This window comes from Lonchura striata, chromosome 18, assembly GCF_050655825.1.
Source record: "Lonchura striata isolate lonStrDom1 chromosome 18, ASM5065582v1, whole genome shotgun sequence".
NCBI lineage: Eukaryota > Metazoa > Chordata > Aves > Passeriformes > Estrildidae > Lonchura > Lonchura striata.
The window spans coordinates 8,189,768-8,209,415 of record NC_140720.1 but is presented as its reverse complement, the minus strand read 5'-3'; the positions used below and the strand labels follow the sequence as shown (position 1 = coordinate 8,209,415).

General features: G+C 44.3%; 2 protein-coding genes across 3 annotated transcripts in view; both read left to right on the top strand.

Annotated features, from left to right (window-relative positions):
• GRB2 (growth factor receptor bound protein 2) overlaps nucleotides 1-10,925 on the top strand; it is a 50,636-nt gene extending 39,711 nt beyond the window's left edge. For both annotated transcript variants that reach the window (XM_021554434.3, XM_085556857.1), the window contains 3 exons: nucleotides 4,183-4,305; nucleotides 7,032-7,200; nucleotides 8,578-10,925. In XM_021554434.3, the coding sequence (XP_021410109.1) occupies nucleotides 4,183-4,305; nucleotides 7,032-7,200; nucleotides 8,578-8,763 (478 nt within the window). In that variant the 3' untranslated portion in view covers nucleotides 8,764-10,925. The remainder of the gene's footprint in view (nucleotides 1-4,182; nucleotides 4,306-7,031; nucleotides 7,201-8,577) is intronic.
• A 1,172-nt stretch (nucleotides 10,926-12,097) lies between these two features.
• On the top strand, nucleotides 12,098-18,822 carry SLC25A19 (solute carrier family 25 member 19). The gene is made up of 7 exons (XM_021554492.3): nucleotides 12,098-12,255; nucleotides 12,345-12,490; nucleotides 12,995-13,150; nucleotides 13,828-13,998; nucleotides 14,758-14,941; nucleotides 16,099-16,229; nucleotides 17,430-18,822. The coding sequence occupies exons 2-7, from the start codon at nucleotides 12,365-12,367 to the stop codon at nucleotides 17,628-17,630; spliced, it is 969 nt and encodes a 322-aa protein (XP_021410167.3). The 5' UTR covers nucleotides 12,098-12,255; nucleotides 12,345-12,364; the 3' UTR covers nucleotides 17,631-18,822.
• The last annotated feature ends 826 nt before the right edge of the window (nucleotides 18,823-19,648 follow it).

Below are 19,648 nucleotides of genomic sequence, written 5' to 3'. Positions count from 1 at the left end.
GTTTGCTCTGGTGTTTTTTATGGTCAGGACAACCTTGGAAGTTAGCAGCCATAAACCAGCAAAAAAACCTTTAGTAGAGAGTTTTTACTACCACTGCCCCAAGAAAAGAGTCTGTGTTCTTGTGATGATTCTCAGTTTTACTCACTGAGCAGCTAAGTGTAAAAATCATGGCATTCACAGCACTGCAAAAGATGAAGGGTATTTGGAGCTGAACTTGTAGCATGTCTGTCACATCCTGAGTATAGAATCACAGAATTTTAAGGTTGGACAGGACCTGTAACAGTAATCTGGTCCAACACCTTCCTCACTAAACAGGCTGACCTCAAAGTGCTGTTACACGAGTATTGTTGCCTTGAACTGCTGCTCCAAAGAGCTGTGTTTCAGTAACTACTTAAAACCTTTCCCCCCAGGTGTAATGAACCCAGCCTATGAAAACTGTAGTATTACATGACTGGGTATTTTCTTTGTGTCAGTTTATGTGTTTCTGCTGTCTTCTGCTAAATTTTGGTTCTGCCAACCTCTGAGATCCTGCAACATCTGAACAAGAACAGCAAGCTCTGGATAACAGATTCAAAGGGAGGTTTAGGAGGGAGAAGCAAAACCTGTAATCAGGAGTTTTACAAGGAGCTGTAGCATTTCATTTGCTGACAAAAACTGATGATTTATATAAGTGTTGACTGTCATTATATAATGAAGATATTGCAGTTAAATGCAATCAAGAATTATTTTTCTAAGGGCCCTTTCGAAACAGCAGAAGGAAGCTTCTGAGGGCCTGGCCCCAAGAAAGAAGAAGAGGTGTCATACTTTATGGTAGCCAAGTGGGAAGTGAAGCAAGGACGCACAAGAAAATTCTGAAATTGTTTAAACCTTTGTTTTCTGTCGTAACATGTCTGGTTTACCCTGATTGTACCAGTCCACAGGGGATCACAAATCCACATTGCAATTTCATTCACATTTATTTGATGCTTGTACCTTCTCCTTAAAATTTTCCAGGCATTTGACTTATCGTACAGTGATGTCTCCTACAATGATCAGTTTATTCTATGATCTTCCATGGTGTTTTGTTTTAGAGGAATAGAGCTATCAGTTTTCCACTTGTTTTTATACCAAAAGGGAATGAACAATATTTGAGCCTTCAAGTGGGCGAATTTGGTATTGGTTTTTAAGCATAGTTAATTTGATTTTATCTGAAGATGTTTTGAACTGCTGATGGCATCTGGATGGAGGCAGTGTCATGTGTCAGCAATGCTGGGAGTCTTAGCTACTGCATTTTAACAACTCTGGGAAATTATGCAAAAGTTTTTATAGCATAATGTTGACTTAGCTGTAGTGCAGAGCTCTCTAGTCATATAGGTCATACAAAAAGCAAACTGCAGGCAGCTGAGCAGTGAGAAAGAGAATGTTCCTTTGCTCATGGTATTATCAAATTGTTTTCAAGAGGTTTTGGAAATAAAGCAACTGATTATGGCTTTAAATCCTGTCCTAAAATCCAAGATTTAAATCTTCAACTGCACAGCTGGTATTAAATGCCATGTTTCTCCTTCCTTGTATTTCGCAAATCTTACAGATCACTTTTTAACTACCAGCAAATGAAGCTAAAAGGAAAATGTGACACTTTTCAGTGACCAGACTTACCTGGGGATTAACCTGAAGGGTTAATCTGAATTACCACCTCAATTAACAAAGCAAAGACTGAGCAGAACTAGGCAGGACAGAGAAGAGCTACAGGAAGCTCTGGGCAGGGAGGTTACTTTGAAGGCACAGCAACACCTTGCGCTTGAAGAGGACAGGGGAAGACTTTGCTGTTTATGAAACACACCATGGATCTGATCCAGGCTATCTGAGGTCTTTGTGTTTGTTATCAGCTTGTCCTGGGGATATTGCTGAAGTCTCACTTTGCAGCATTGTAATTTCTGTGGAGGAACTCGGCCAAGTGAAATGATTGTGCGAAGTGAAGCCGAAGGAATTGCCAAAGTGCCGATGGAGGGGAGGCTGGAAGCGATGAGAACCTGGGCTCTATAATCCGTGCAGCTCCCTCTGGCTGTGCAGCATCAGCAGGAATGCCTGCTTTGCTTCTGCAGTGCTGACAGGATGAGTTTCACCTGCATTACAGGGCTTGTTGGAGTCAAGCCTTATCAGGCTTGCCCTTCAGAAGAAAAGTTGTGGCAATGTCGTTGTCACTTTGCCTAGTTCTCCACAAGTGATTTCTGACATCCTGTGATATATGTTAATATTTTTAGACATTCTGTAGCAAACATATGCACAACACTTCTGCTGCTTTACAACTGTATTCTTAAGTAGACAGCAGTCCTGCAGAATAACTTTGTTTCATCTCTGGAGTTTTCATTTAATTGAGGTTCTTTTACTCTGGCTAATGTGGTAGTAAAGCTACAGAACTGCAAGGAAGCTCAAGAATTTTGAAATATTTTTAGTCTATTTGAAGTGCCTTAGAAGCAGCTAGCAGAAAACTTACGTAGTTTGGCATAGTCACTTCGTAAGTGTTACTTCATTTAAAAGAATGGTACACTTGTACTTTGTAGTGATTCAGTAAAATTTAGGGGGAAAACAGGTAAACTGTTGAGGCTTCAGGAAGGATTCTATTAAGCTCTTTCAGGTTTTCCTTCTTACATTATAGAGAAAGGTGAAGTTGTTTTTTGTTTGTGTTCAAGATGAAACTGTCACATGAGTAATTGAGAATTATTTGAGAACTAAACAGTATTAAGATACTTTGTAAACAAGAATTAGGGCAAGATACCTAAAATCATAATAAAAAGCTTACTTCAAGCAGCATTTGACAGAGAAAAAATTCAGGACTTCCCTGTCTTTCTGACAGTAGTGCCAAAAGCCCAGGAAATTAAATACTATCTTTGAATTCTGAAGGAGTTTCACTTAATAGTTTCTCTTGATTGATTTTTGTGGGCAGCAGAGTGCAGTGAGGGGCAGGTGGATCTCCCATGGTGATCTGCCACCACCTCACCTCAGGTACCAACAAACAGCACATGTGCTAAGCCACCTAGAATGTACAAAATGCCATGAAATTCTTAACCACTGGAAATAGGATGGTTGAGGGAGGAAGCTTTTCCTTTTTATTTCAAGGGATAAAACACACCGAGAGTTTCAAGCAAGTGGAGTGTGTTTGGTAACCAAGTAATCAGTCCTTCTTCAGCTCTAGAGGTAGCTTGCCCTTAGAGAAAAAGATCTGGTGACTTCTTGACGTCACAAGAGCTCCAGCTTCTCTTAAGAATGACTGTTTCAAGGATTCTGCAACTTCTGCCTTGTTGCTGCAGCAAAACCTTCACTGCAGACAGTGGGCTGTGTGAGTGGAGCTCTTGTTATGAAATGCTCTCCTCTAAGGTCAGTCATCTGCGTGGGTATGGGTGTGATAAGTGCTGCTGTCCTGTGTGATCTGTTCCTCAAAGCTGAAAGCTCTGCTTTTTAGTTGTGAAGATGCTTCTGCTTTCCTCATGCCATGTGACCTACCACTCATCCCTTCTTTGCCTTTAATCTTGGATTAGTCTGGAAATGCAAATGTGAATGGGGGCAAGGATCCCGTGACCAGTCTGTTGGTCAGTGCTGATGATCTGGTGGCCTGAGGTAGGTTCAGCCTTGGTGTCATGGTCAGCCTGTGGCTGGTGAGAATTTTGGACGTGGTTTGCATAAGGCTGCTACTTCATGTGACTCTCCTGTGAAAGCTCCTGGATTGTCCTGCCTATGGGAGAAAGCGAGAAAAGAGTCTCCTGAAACAAGTGGCATCAGCATCTTTTCTGGAATGGAATCCATGCCTAGCTCAGCACTCCTCTGCAGCGGAGCAGAGAGACCTTGAAGGAGCTTTTCTCACTTGGTCTGTAACTGCAGTCCTGGCACTTACCTCAGCTATCTGACAGATGATACTTGTCTCGGACCATAGGACTCTGGCAGGGCTCAGAGATTGGACTCTGGGCTGCAGGAACACACAGCTGTTGGATGAAGATACTGATTCTCTCTGCTGAAGTAGATGTGTTTTACCATCTGATCTGAAAGAGACAACAAATTGATTTAGATACAAAATGCACTTTCCATGTGTGCAGGATGGAGCAGTGCATAGACAAGATCTTGTTTCCGGAGCTGTGGTGTTTCTGGCTCTTCCATGAATGGATTAAAATTCTTAACTTTTTCTATTGTTTTCTTTTCCTCCCCACACAGGTGGTTTTTTGGAAAGATTCCCCGAGCGAAGGCTGAAGAAATGTTGGGTAAACAGAGACACGATGGTGCCTTCCTCATCAGGGAGAGTGAGAGTGCTCCTGGGGACTTCTCCCTCTCAGTCAAGTAAGTCATGCCCAGGAGCAATTGTGTGCTAATCAGGCATCTGCTGCTCCTTTGGACTGGTGAGTAAAGGGCAGGTGATTGTCAACAGGAGCAGGAATAATCTCATCTCACAGATGCCCTATTATAGTAAAAATGCTGCAAACCCCAGATACAGGGAAGAAATTATGATATCTGGCTCCAGATCAGAAGGCTGAAGGATAACTTTATTAAAACTATAGTATATTACATTTAATATACAATTTAAAGAGATACTATACTATTCTACATACTTACTTCTTACTTACCTAACTCAAACTCGTGACTCTCTGCTGAGAGTCTGAGACACAGCTGGATCCCATTGGTCATTGAACCCAAACACCCTTCACCAGAATCCAACCCAGCAATCACTGCAGGTAAACACTCTCCACACCACATTCTACATGGGGAAAACAAAGGAGCAGAGATAAAGGTTGTTTTATCTTCTTCTCTCTGTGCTTCTCCAAGAAATCCTGGGAGACAGCATTATGCCTCTCTGTCTAGAGACTGTGAATCTTCACACCCTATAGCATTCCTATTCTTCTAGTGACATTTATTCCCTCTCTAATAGAACAAACGTCTTTGCTCTGGTTTGCAGTGAGCCCACTGGACTGACCTGGTGGCACATGGCTCACACAGGCCCAGGCACTGACTGTCTGGTGGCTTCTTTGTGGATCCCATTCCTCCCTCTTAGAGCCACAAAGCACCCAGTGTGGACAACCTCCCATCCTCCTTCATTCCTCCTCTGCAGTGCAAGTTATTACTTTATCTTCCCTCTGTGTTGTACATTTGCAAGTATGTTTTTCTCTGCTTGGCACATGCTTTGGTAATATTCCCATTGACTAGCACTGGAAGATGGAGCTGTGTATCCAGAGGTCCATTTGAGCTCTTATGAGTATATTACATATGGGTTAGGAAGAAATTTGTCTCTGTGAGGGTGGTGAGGCCATGGCACAGGTTGCCCAAAGAAGCTGTGCCTGCCCCATCCCCGGAAATGTTAAATGCCAGGTTGGACAAGGTTTTGGAGCAGCCTGGTCTGGAAGGTATTCCTGCCCATGAGGGTTGGAATGAGGTGGTCCTTAGGTGATTCCCAACACAAGCAATTCTGTGATTATCTGATCTGAAATCACTCAAATAGAGGTATTAGAAACTTGAAAATATATGTGAAGTGATTTAATGTAGGATGGAGATGGGAAGGAGTCTGTCCTCAGCAGTTGATTTTGGCTGTTTTCTTTTTTAAATTTTTTTTCTCTAATCTTCATTTTGTATCATAAATAAGCAAGATTTTCTTTATAATCATTACATTTTTATTATTAATGCACAATTCCAGCTGGCTCTGTTTTCTGTGGCTGTCAGTGATCTGTCTCAACAAGATTTTTTTTTTTTTTTTGGTCATCTCTGGTCTGTATCCAAATTTTTGTCCTTCTGTACAGCAGTACTGAGTCATGCCAGCAAACTGGATTAAAGCCACTGATTTTAGAGATGTTTATATTTTTGTCTTGAATAGAGTCATCCGGGCTGGAATATTAGATATGAATGGAAGCTTCAGTTGCACAAAGTGCATTCCTTTAAGAAACAGAAAGTTACAATGGCATAGCTGGGCCCGCCTGTTCAGCCTGGTGTTGCCATCTGGTGGTAATGTCTCAGTTGGGTGTTTTTTACTGTTTGTATAACTTAGGAAAGTCCTTTTCCTAAACATCTGTAGAATTTGGAATGGTGAGAAGCTTACAGGTTGAGGAAGGCAAAGCAGAAGCAGCACCCAGGAGTTGTTTCAAGGCAATGTCTGCTTTCCCCACTAATGTGTTGGAGCCATGCATGCCAAGGGGGAACAGTTGTCTTCTGTTTTTAGTGTTTTAAGCTGAAGTAAAATTACCAATGTGCCATTCATCTGAAAAATCCCAGGAGACCTCTCCAGAGTTCCTCTTTATTCAGAGTAAAACTGTTGGAAGTGTAGCTTCAATTGAATGCCATCATTTGTCAGAAAAAAAATTGTTAACACAGAACTGAAGTTGCTGGTTTATGTGTGCAGCATCACCTTTGAGCACTTCAGGGTTTGAGGAGTTTTTCTCCTGTTACATTTTGTTTTGGGTTTTTTTTTAAAGACCAGAGAGGTCCTTTTGTTTCATAAGAGAGACTTTTGCACAAGTCCATTCTGGTTGCCAAAGGAGCCAATTCTGCTCTCCCTGTGGCAGTGTTTTCCCAGGAATTTGCCTGCAATGGGACTGGTGCTTATGCATTGCATTGTTGCACGTACCCAGTGGTGCTGTGGGAGGGAGGGATTGGGGCTGTGAGAAGCAGAAGGCCATGGCAAGAGTAACACAGACTGAGAGTGGCTTGAGTCAGTGGTGAAACTGCTGGGTGTGAAGAGCTAAACCAAAGTGCTTGTGCTGTTTGACTAGCAATTCTGTGTTTGGGGATGTGAAGTGGAAAGCACCAGGGTGCAGCTGTGTTGCTGTGACCGTGCAACGTCCCTGGTATTTGTCCTTGGGATTCTGCACCATCTTCAGCAACGCAGGTGATGGCATATGTAACATACATCAAGAAGTATGTGTGATGCCAGCTGTGGGACTGCATCTATGTTATCGATGTCACTGACAGTTTTCACTGTGCTCTGAAGGCCTTTTCATTCCAAACTCTGTGCTGATGATCCCAAAAGGAGTTCCCCATGGCTAATAATGTGCTCTTTTATGTTCTTCATTCTTTCCATACAGGTTTGGAAATGATGTACAGCACTTCAAGGTGCTTAGAGATGGGGCTGGCAAGTATTTCCTTTGGGTGGTGAAGTTCAATTCATTGAACGAGCTGGTAGATTATCACAGATCTACATCTGTCTCCAGGAACCAGCAAATATTTCTCCGGGACATTGAGCAGGTGCCACAGGTAAGAGAAGTGTCCCTGTAGAGTGCCCTGGTCAGGCTATTGCAACCACAGTCTGAAGTGGGATTGCATTTTAGAGTAAGAAAGAAGCTGACTAGTTTTTTTACCTATGGAATTGTATCTTTAGATTTTGCAGTCAAAATTTTACTGGTAAGTAAGCTGCATTCTTGTGTAAAGCCTACCTGCACTCCTGGTCTCCCTGGAGTTGAGGCAAAGTTATTGTTGCTGCTTGAACGTTTGGCTTATTTTAATGTTTATAGATTCTGTTGCAGCAACATTCCTGTGAATTAAAAATGAACTTGCTCCTGTTGTAGGGCACAGTAAGAAAGGATAGGGAAGTGCTGGGCTAATGGTTGGACTTGGTGATCTTTGAAGGTCTTCTTTAGCCTAAAGAATTCTGTGATTCTGTTCTGATTTATACCTGATCATAGCCAGAAGTGCAGCCCTCAGTGAGGCTTTGATATTGGGCTTTCATGAAGAGGTGGTTACAGTATATGGAGCATCCCTTGTTTGGATCTAGCCAGTGTGAAGAGAATCCAAAAACTGTCGTCAAGTGCCAGCAGAGCAGCTTGTGTATATCCAATTCTTTCTTTTGTTCCATTTCCCAGATCAATCAGAGTGTTGTATTTCATGTAACTGTATGTTTTGTCAGTTCTGGGTAAATCCTTTTGCTTCCTTGTGCAGCATGCTGGTTCTAGCCTGAAGACAAGGGTGTGGAATTGGTGTAGCTGTCCAGGTGCCACAGGAAACTTTGTCACAGTTTGTCTGAACTTAACACCTGACTCTGTGCTGCCAGGTGCGGGATAAACAGAGGGTGAGAAAACAGCTGGCTGAAAAGGACACGCATGAAGGGAACTTCCTGGCCTCATGATTTTAAGACTGCAAATGTATTTTAAATTAACTGTTAGCTTTTCCATCAGAAGGGAAGACTTGCTGACCAGGCAAAATGTTCTGTGACAGAAGAGTTAAGGAAAATGTGTAAAATGTCAACATCCAGTTTTTAGGGGGAACTATGTGTAGATCAATAATATGTGTGCTGTCAATTATGAAAACAGGACAAGTAAACAGCAGTATTATTGTATTGTTATAGAACACAGATTTACAATAGACCACAAAGAGTGAAAAATACTAGAAAAACATCGTAATCATCTGCGCTATTTCAGTTCTTACACAGAAACTTGACCTTTTTCTGAGGTGTTCTATAGCCTATCTGTTACTGTTTTAGCACCTTGTTGCAACTGTTGGGAGCTGGCTTGCAGGGAAAGGGAGTAGCCCAAATGTTTATTGTTAATGTTCAGTGTAAGACATCTGCCCGTAGGAGCAGGTGCCTGGAGTGCCGTGGATGATTCTCACTGTGTGTGTTTCTTGTTCCCCTTTCAGCAACCAACATATGTTCAGGCCCTGTTTGATTTTGATCCCCAAGAGGAAGGAGAGCTGGGCTTCCATCGCGGAGACTTTATCCAAGTCCTTGACAATTCTGACCCCAACTGGTGGAAGGGAGCGTGCCGTGGACAGACGGGCATGTTCCCACGCAACTACGTGACCCCAGTGAACCGGAACATCTAGAGATAAATATTAGAGATTATTTAAGGAAACCAGAGAAACAGTAAATACACATACAGAGCCTAACTGCAGCCAGTGACGTAAAAATCACATGGCAGTAAAACCAGAGTCACCTGTCACCATGAGGTGATCCTCCTTCCCTCAGTACGGAACTTCAGGGGCGGGGGGAAGAGTTCAACTTACACACCAAAACTTATCTTAAAGGAAAAAAAAAAAAAAAAAAAGGAAAATAGGAGAGAGAGAGAAAAAAATGAAAATAACAAATTTCCTCAGCTGCTCCTGGGTTATCCCCTTTTATTCACTCTTGTTGCGAATGAGTGTTTTAAGGTCACTTAAAGTCTCACCACGACAACTCTTCTTGTTTCCCCCTCCTCCTCTGTCCATCAGTGCATGAAGTTTTAATGCCATATAAAGTCCTAGCCATGCAGTTAAAGGAAAAGGGAGAAACTCTGCTGGTATTTTCTCTCTCTGCAAACGGTCTTCATTTGACATGAAGGGACATGAGAGAAGAACCAAATCCACAGTCCTGCCTTTAAAAAAAAACAAAAATCATCAGTTTCTGCTTTTGCCTTCAACATTCAGCATTTCTTGCCTGGGAAAGATGAGGTGTTAATCTAATTTTTACTGTCTCTTCTCCTTTGGCACTTTCTTCTGAAGCTCAGCAGCTTCCAAACAGAGGAAGGGAGAAGAGTTGTGTGGCTTTTTGTTCTATTTTTTACTTTTGAGTCACAGAGCTGCTTTGAGAAACTCCAACGTACAACTGAAGTCTATTAATGCTGTGCTGACAGCTTTTTTGTTTTTTCTTAAAGGTGTACGGTTGAGCACATTCTGTAATTTTTTACATAGTGCCTTCCCCTTATTTTCTTTTTTATTATTTTTTAAGTTAAAAGGACAGTCCAGAGCTTTTCAGAGGATTTTTTTTCTGCCTATGTGTAAATAAATACTTTGGGGGAAGGGGGCAAAGGAGGGTGGTTTTATCAATGGACACTTGAGAAAAATCTACGAACAGAGATGGAGCTTTAATCTTCAGATTTGTCTTACTGTTCAACTTCCCTTATTCCAAGGAAAATAAAATCACGGCATTCAAGTGGCAACTTAGGCTGCTCAGAGGTGGAGAGCTGCAACCAGGAGCCTCAAAAGAAGTAAGAGAAAGGGGAAAGTTATGATGAGGGAAAATGAGGAAAAATATTTGGGGGAGGGAGGGTTAAGGGGGGAATTTGAGAAATAATAACCCTGAGATGTCCTACAAAATGTACATTCCTTTGGTGGAAAATTTCATAATGCAGAGAAACCTCAAGAAATAGTGCTTGAAAAAAACTTTACGCTCTTAGTGAATGTTTCTACGTGATGCATGTGATCAGCCTGTCTCCTCGGCCTGGATAGGCAGTATTTGCAGTCGTGTTGCTCTTGAGAAGTGGAGTTGGCATCCCTGTTCTCCAGTCTCTCCTCCCTCCTCAGGTCAGTGTTCCTGTTGAAGTAGCTCCCCGCCCGCTCCCATTCACAGCAGGCTGTGTGTGACTGTTCTCCCCACCCTGCACCCCCAGGGCATTTCTGGTGGCCCTTTGCTCCTCACCAGAGCAGTGTGACATTAAATTGGACAGAAGGAAAGCAATCAGCCCGCCGCGCTCTCTGTGCCAATCTTCAGTTGCGTTGTTTTTCCCTTGGTGGCCGTTTGGCTGGATCCCTTCACCCCACCAACACACCCGCCCCTGCAGCGGAGATCTCCTCCTGCCCTGCCTCAGCACGGGCAGTCTTTTGTTGGAGGGTGCCTTTTTTTGTAGTGAGTGTTACAAAAGTTTTACTCCTGAGATGAACTCTGCCTTACACTTTGATTTTCCAGCAAATGAAAGAGAGAGCTACCCCATAGAGTATTACTTTTCCCCCCTCTCCTTGCTAGCTGTCACTCACTTTCTTCCCACTTTGTAAAGTGATTGGAAAAGGAATCTATGGCATTCTACACCTGGACCATTTGATTGTTTCCTTATTTTGGAATTGGTGTATATCATGCAGCCTTGCAGACATATGTCTTGTGTGTGTATATATATTAAAAAAATTTTCTGTGTTTAATTAAAAAAAAAGGCCTATGTACTTAATCCTTTAACTCTGCAGCAGCATTTGGTAGATAGTAATTAACTGTGAATAATAAATATACATTGAATTCTTCACTTGAGCATCTGTCTATTATTTCAGTTAACTGACCAAGCTGTGACTGAGCTTGTAGTTCAGACACTTCTGGAGCCTTTTGCTGGAAGGGAGAGGTGATGTTGGGCTGGTGTAAGCACAGCAGCCAGGCTCAGGCTGTTGTGGCTTTGGATCTTCTCCATCAGGGCCTTGCAGACTGTTTTCACTTCTGTTACCTGAAGAAGAACGGCTCTGTTGGGCTAACAAGGTGTGTGTGCAGCTCTCTGCAGCTTCTCCCCAGCCTTCACTCATGGTCAGAAAGTTCCTGTGAGCATGAATGTTGTAGTCAATGTTAACAGACAGTAGGAAAAGGCCTACATGGGAGTTTTGAGTGGGTTTTTAAACAGTTATTATGCTGAAATACTGATGATGTCAAGGTGGAAATGCCTTGATATTTCTACAATTAGTTCTTTATTTTTCTCTCTTTTTTTGTGCCAAAGTCAGTATGGAAAATTCACGGTGTGGCTTGAAGTGCCTGGCTTTTTTTGTAATGCTGTAGCAGCACATGTTGCTCGAAGTGGTGTTTTACTGTAGGTTGCTTTAAATTACCACTTCCCCTGTGCTTTATCAAACAAGGTTTGTTAGTTTGTGGTTGTGTAAGGTGGCGGTGAGAGCAGTGCTGAGGGCAGTGTGGGCTGTGTGCTGACCTTCCCCTCTCACAGCCCTGGCTCGTGGGACCAGAGAAGGGCAGCAGCTGGGGAAGAGTCTGGATCACGAGTGTGGTGAGGCAGGGCTGAGGCAGCTGGAGAAGGGAATGCCTTGGGGTGACCTTTTTGCTCTCTACAGCGTCCTGATAAGAGGGTGCAGCCAGGTGGGAATCGGGCTCTTCTCCGAGGTAACAAGTGACAGGACATAATCTTAAACTGCACCAGGGGAGCTGGTTGGACGTCAGGAAGAATTTATTCATGGAAAGGGTGATTCGACATTGGAACTGGCAGCCCAGGGAGCTGTCACGGCCCTGGGGGTGAGTAAGGAAAGACTGGATGTGTCACTCGGTGCCATGGTCAGGCGGACAAGGGTGGCTCGCAGCTGTCTCGGCGGTTTCGGGCGCTGTGCAGCCGCGCCGAGCGCGCTGCTGCGAGCGCCGCACGCCCTGGGCGCCATGCCCGGGACTACATGTCCCAGCGGCCCCCGCGGCGCGCAGGCGCGGTGCGGCGCGGCGGGTGAGGCGGCGCGGCGGGATCGGCCAGGGCCGGACAGCCCCGCTGCCCCCGGGCCCGGCTCGGCTCGGCTCGGCCCGGCCTCCCCGCGCTGGTGGCTGCCACGAGCGGGGCAGAGGGAGTGATGCAGAGGGGCATCTGTGTGTCCCGTGGGGTGAGAAGGGAGTTCGGGGTGCGAAGGGGCTTGGGCCTCGGCGTGAGGGGACTGTGGGGTCGGGCTCACCGCTCCTGTGCCCTGCCTAGGCTGGGAGCAGCCGGCAGGCATGGTGGGGTACGACCCCGAAAACACGTGCGTGTCCACGGTGGAAGCGGCCGCAGCAGGATCAGCGTCCGGCTTGGTCACCCGCGTCCTTGTCAGCCCCTTGGACGTGCTCAAGATCCGCTTTCAGGTACCTCACTCGCGGCCTGCCCGGGGGCAGGGATGAACGAGCCTGTCAGGGAGCAGAGCTGATCCTGTCCTGGGTGAACAGGTCACCTGTGCAGCCGGAGAGCACTGAATCTGCTCGTCAGGCCTCACCTAAGTTGTGTACAGGTTATGCAAGGAAGTAGGGCTATCTTGTGTCCGCCACTTCTATTTATACAACTTAACTTGTGTGCGAATGGAATCTTGCGTTTCTCAGAGTTCATTCTCTTTCTGTTTTTGTGAATGACTTACACTCTCTGACTGAATCTCACCATCATCTCTCCTGCTTATTTTTGTGTTCATGCACATTTTTATTCTTTTAGAGTCCTTCATAAACAATATCCCAGTCATATCTGATTGTGGTTCTATGGGAAGACAGAATGTCATCCCTTAGCATTGGCTGGCTGACAGGCTTGTGAATTCCTGAACTGGACACTTAAACCAGTGTTGAAGGATGAGACTGAAAATATTTTCTCTCCATTTCCTCCAGCTCCAGATTGAGCAGCTCTCCTCCAGAAACCCCACGGCCAAGTACCACGGCATCCTGCAAGCTGTGCAGCGCATCTTTGGGGAGGAGGGCTTGACAGCCTTCTGGAAGGGCCATGTTCCTGCTCAGTTCCTTTCCATTGGCTTCGGAGCTGTTCAGGTGAGGGCACCAGGCATCACCTGGGCAAACTGTGTGTACCCAGGATACTGCTCTGCTCCCTCAGACCATCTGTGTTCAGGAATGGGAAGGATGTATAGCTGTATAAATCTGGTGAATAATTCCCAAGTTAATATTCCTGAGCTGACTGAATAGACTGGAGCACTGAACTCTGTCTGTATCTAGTGTCATAGATAAGCCCTGTCTACTCCTGACATTTGGCTTACCCGTTCATGCCCCAAGCCTTGGCAGTTTTTTCCTTCTAGTCATGCTGTCACCCTAAGGGCTTGTTAGGAAAAAATCAATGAAGCTGATGAGGGTGTTTTGCACAGCACTGTATAAAACATTAGTAACTGCTTTAGGAGCAGTGGCTGAAAGGGTAAAGGAAAGCATATCTGTGATATAGCAAACAATCTTCTGGAGCCACAGAACGTTAAAATGAGTTTTTCACAACTCTAAATGCAAGAATTAGCAGAAGTGTCGGACACCAGAGTATCCCAAGCATTCCCTGGGGTGCTTGGTGATTTTTACACGTTGCAACTTTGGGAGGACTTTTGAGGACATAGAAGGTAGTAACAAGCGGGGAGGGGTGGAGCTGTTGGTGAAATGAGAGAGGAGTGGGGAACCTGTGTGAGTCATAAGGATCGGTTTCCTGACCCGTGTGCTTTTGTTTCTGCAAGTTCATGGCGTTCGAGAGCCTGACGGAGCTGGTGCACAAGGCCACCTCCTTCAAAGCCCGCGACTCCTTCGTGCACCTGGTGTGTGGGGGCCTGGCTGCCTGCACGGCCACGGTCGCAGTCCACCCTGTGGACACGCTGCGCACTCGCTTTGCTGCCCAGGGTGAGCCAAAGGTGAGGCTTAGCACTCCATGTTGAAATATTTCACAGCTCTGAGGATGCAGGAGGTTTGAAAGCATTGTGGGTTAAAATGAAGGAGCAGGTGCTGTTACGGACAGTATTTGCACTGTTGCCAAGTTATCCTTTGTGCTGTTGGCACAGCTTTCCTAATTGAATTTTGGTGCTTCTGATCCTGACAGGTGATGCAGAAAGGAGAAACTGTCTTTAACAGGATAACTCAAATTTTTGCTTTGGCTGTTGGCGTTTTATAGAACCCACTTCCCAGACTGTTGAACGTTGCATTTTTGAAACTAGAGTCATGTTTAGATAATTATGGGGATGCTACTTGAAACTAGTCACCTTTTCACCTGTGCTTTGTGTTCTTATTTACACAAGAATTGGTCTCTGTGCTAACTAGTTGTGTAATAATGGGATAGATTTGTATCAGAGCCATTTCTGTATTTAGCCTGCAGCAGAATTACAGTATGTATTATATTAATTGTGTTGCAGGAGTTAAGAAATGTTAAAAGAGAAATAATTATGTCTGTGATGCAGGTGGTCTCAGGACTCAGCTCCATGCCTGGTTTCTGTTAAGTCATAAGGGCTTAGCAGAGGATGCTGTGAGGGTGTGGAAAATCACCTTGCTCATCACTTTGTGCTGAAGACAGTCAGTTGTATTTTGGGCAGTGGGAAATTACTGGGAAATGACCTGACCTTTGGTTTGCTGTTTTTAAGTTCACTGGAAAGTCACTCAGCCTCTTCCTTGTTGTTCAGATTTACCTCAACCTTCGCCATGCAGTGGTGACCATGTATCAGACAGAAGGACCTCGGACTTTCTACAGAGGTTTGACCCCCACACTCATTGCTATCTTCCCATATGCTGGTCTCCAGTTCTTCTTCTACAACATCCTGCAGCAGTTTTCCAAATGGGCGATTCCAGCTGAAGCAAAGAATAGAGGTAGGAACTTGGGACAGTGATGGTTGCAGTCCAGAGAGAATGAAATGAGTGCTAGTTTGGGTGACTGATGTAAGCTCTGTTAGTCCTTTCACATTTTTTGATGCAACATCTGAAAAGCGTCTCAATTTCCCACCTCTCATTTTTACCCCTGCAGGGAAATGCCAAATTAAGTACAGCAGAGGTTACAAACAGCTCCCATTGTACAATAACCATGATGAAAGTGGGTGGATGAGAAAGTGAAGTGTCACAGGCCAGGGTGCTCTTCCTTTAACAGTGTCACTTTACTGATACTGTGGGAAGACAGTCCTGCCATAATCTTGCTGTTTCATTAGTGCTGTGGGGACTGGACTCTTGGATTTCTGTAGTTAATCTGCCTGCAGATTACAGCACAGCTCTCAGGGACGAGGATTCATTTACTCTAATTTAAAGCTGCCAGGCTCTTGATTTGATATTTTTGTGTTAATTTCTAGCTCCATTGTAAGAGAACCTCATCCTGATGCAACCTGCCACATTGGCAGTTCTAGATACCTGTGCCTTCTTGAGCAAGAGGAATGCAACAAGCAGCATGACTTTGTTCCTCAATGGAATTTCTTCACCAGATGAACAGACTTTGCACTATAAGTCTGTATATTTAATTTTAGGTGGCAGAGGCTGATGGTGGTTTTGTGCTGGGACGTCATGATTGTCAGGAAAAAGTCTAATACAGAACTCATTTCCCACAAACCTCTGAAATCATCAGGCAGTGTCAGCTTGAGATATTCCAGTCCAGAATACATCAGCCTGAGCAGTCAGGGGTGCAAGATTTCCACTGACCAGGCTTTTACTGGGGGAGGCCATGAAAACTCATCCACTGACAGCAAGTTGTCTGGTGGCTGGGGATTGTGGTTTCTTGAGCAGAGCAAAACCATAAGTCAGTGTAACGGACCAAGAGGAGCGAGTCCTCTGATTCCAACAGGCATTGCAAGCCTGAAAAAATACAGCGTGAGATTCTTTGGCTGAAACTACTGCAGAAGAGTTGATGTAATTTCAAAAGACTTTTTTAACCTTACTTCTTGTGAAAAGTGATTTTTAACTTACCTCTTATGATCTTTAATCAGAATTCCCTGATAATCCTCTTTTTTTCCTCCTTGTTATCCTTTTCCCTTTCTGCTTCTCAGCCAACATTAAAAACCTTGTCTGTGGCAGCTGTGCTGGAGTTGTCAGCAAAAGCCTCACGTACCCTTTGGATGTGGTCAAAAAGCGACTGCAAGTGGGTGGCTTTGAGCACGCTCGGGCAGCCTTTGGGCAGGTGAGAAATGCTGGAAGTCGTGGATTTTCCTGAGTATGGGCTAGTCCAGTGCACTGGAATGCAGCAACAATCCACCAGTGGTACCTGTTGAGTTCATGTTTAGGTTGGGAGCTCCCAACGAGCACTGGTCTCATTTAATAATGTGAATTTATACATTAATGTACTGGGTTTATTTTATGATGGGTCCCAGGAGGGACCTGTCCAGTATACCTTTGCTCTGGCTTGTCATCCCTCTCCAATCTGGGGATGAGTCAGGCAGGCAAAGGGCTTTTGATTTACTTTACTTTTCTAGTTACAGCTTGGTTTTTCTGACTCAGAACCAAATTACTAGCAGAGGATGACACTGGGGTCATCTGTGCTGGGTCACCTGGCTGTCAGGTTCCTCTTCTGCAATTAATATTTTGACACAAGAAATAAGCACCAAGTGTTCAACATGTGTTTTATATATGAGAATAGCCTGAAATTCAAAGCAAATTAAATACTCTGGTGTTCTTCAGCACCACTGTTACCACCTTGAAATACATTTGAAGACAGATATAGATCTTTCAAGGAACTTTCTCTTTTTTTTCCATAAAATGTGGAAATTTTCTATTTTCCTTAAAATTCCTTGCATCTGAGAAGGAAATCAGTCTGTACCCTAAGAAACTCTGGAATAGCATTTTGATGTATCAGCCCATTGCATTGGATGCTTTTCCTCTTGCAGTAAGATGCAGAATTTGCTCTTAGCATTGATGTGTCACAAGATGTTAAAACTGCACAGTGTAACATGACAACATGCGGACAGCTAATTGGGAAACTCCTACGTGCTGTAGCTGTGCTGCTTTCTGTCAGAAAACTCAACATTTTTTCCTTCTTAGACAGTGAAGGGAATAGAAAACAGCAGCTGCACAATCCGAAATAATGACTTCACAAACCTGTGCCATAAATTTAAAATCATGCTGTTGTTGCATGCAGAGGTTTTACAGCCATTCAGTGAATGATGTGGATAAGCCATTGCTGATGCTGTATGTCCACATTTCCTCTATCCTGCTCTCTCTAAATTGTCTCTGAAACTTTCAGTTAGTTATTATATTATCCAGAAAGGCATCTCCAGGCTGCATGTCAAGATAATGTTTCTGTGATATAGTTTGGGGATCTTTCTGTTTTTTTCCAGTTGTCCTGAAGTTTTCTTCTTTAACCTTGTTGTCATTCCTCTCTCAGGTACGGACATATGGGGGTTTCCTGGACTGCATGAGGCAGATCATGCGAGAGGAGGGCCCAGGTGGGTTTTTCAAAGGCCTCTCTCCCAGTTTGCTGAAGGCTGCCTGCTCCTCTGGCCTCATCTTCTTTTGGTACGAGCTGTTCTGCGGCCTCCTGTGTGCCCTGAAGAGCCCTGACAGCATGAAGAGGAAGGAAGGCTGAAAGGGATGTGTGTGGCTGCCTGCTGTTCTCCTCAGGAGGGGAGACTGATAGCCTTGCTCTGTCACGAGCATGTTGGAAATGTCAGAGCTCCCAGAGCTCCCCCAGCCTGTGGGGAATCACCTCCTGGGACCAAACAGAAGGAGAAGGCCACTGCAGTTCTGCTGGAGACACTGAACTGCTTGGCTGGGAGCCATTCAACAGAGCACTTTCCTTCTGTCTCCTATCAGTGCACATTTAGTGGGGAGAGGGGGAACCAACAGACCATTCCCTAGCAATGCCTGTGCTCTGGAAAAGTACCCAATAAAGTGGGTGAATCCCTGAGCTCGCCCTGGATCCCAGAGAGGGGATTCTGGCCCAGCCTAGTGCTGCTTAACCAAGCAAACACCACTTCCTAGCACTGCATCTGCACAGCTTTATTCCTTTGCTCTGTGCCTGCTGTTTGCTCCAGATTCTTGTCTCGGTGTTGCACAGGTCTCTCTGTCCTGTTGGTGTGAAATCAGGTAAAGCCACATTAGTGCACAGACCCTCAGTTTTCCTTTCCGTCGCTGCTTCTTGGTCACCACTTGCTGGCTGAGCATTCTCTGTCATCTTAAACACAGCATTGTCTCTGATCATGCTGGATCACACTTGTTTTTCCTTTAACTCCAGTGAACTTGATTGTATGCTGAATTCCCTTTTCTCTCCCTGAGCGTATGGCCATACATCTCTTAGGGATTTGCAGTGCCTCACTTACACTTTTTACAAGCAAACCTGCATATCGAGAGCCCCACTCTGAGGGGATTCAACGCACAAACTATATTTTTACTTCAGGGTTCTTTGCTTTAAAGCAGTGAGTAAACAAATGCTGTATAGAGTTAAGAAATATTTATTCTAAGCTGGAATAATGAAAGTCCTGTGGAAACTATTAATTTTAAAAAATCATTATTTATTTAATATCACCTCTGAATGTGTATAACAAGTATTTCTGTAGTGGCCTCAAAATACTTCAGAACCTGAGTCCTGCACTGGTGCTAGCAGATGAAAATGTTTTGACAAGATTTGCGGAAGTGAAAGGAATGAACATCAAATGGGAATTGGCTGGCTGAGTTGCTGTTTCACATGGATGATTGAATTAGAGATGGAAAACTGTTTTTCTGGAGTTTCAAAGGTTTTACAAGTGGGTAAAAAAACCAATAAAACAACCTACCAACAACTCTTGATTTACGTAAGAGTAGAAAAGAGGAAAATTACTTTCTTCCTCCTCTTTTATGCCGTGTTTTTTCAAGCCTAGCGGGGTGTGGCTGGACTGGTGTGGAAGGCAGAGTTCCCAGCCCTGCCATACAAAAGCATGTTAGTCATCTGCAAGGGGTGGATAAGGCAGAGCACTGCAGTTATTTGGAGGATGGTTTGATGGTTTTTAAACACAGAGCTTTCCCCAGCTCTTTTGCAGTATTCAGGGTGTTAATCCCAAATGGTCTGGCCAGATTCCAGCGTGACCAATTCCATTCCATTGACGCAACTTCTCCTGGCAATTTTGAGCATATCAGCATTGCTCACTTACCCTGAGCTATTGTGAGAGGCTGTTTTTAACAAACAGCTGCTTCTCTGGTGGCTGAAGTATCTGGAGAAATTCCTTGCAAGCCCAGGCTAAATAACTTTATGTCTGCTATGAGTTTGAGACCTTGGAGTACAAAGTGGCCTGCAGGTGACTGAGCTGTGTAAAATAAAGTTCATTGAGCAGTGTCAGTGTCAGGCAGGAGGTCAATATGTGAGTTTTTTAAAGAGGAAGAGAGAGCTGCATATAGTCTAAGAATGGCCATTTTGTTTAGAGCAGAAAATGCAGGAAATATGGAGTTTCTCCTAGTGCCTCAATCCTATTGTCATTTTCCTGTGTTATTTAGGTTCTTCTGAGATTCCTCAATCTTCTTAACAATGTTTAGCCTTTGTTTATTGTTCACTTGTTGTTCTTGGAAAGACATCATAAGGAGTAATGAACTCAGCCTCATGACATCCTTCTGAGGGAGAGAAGTGTCTCTTTT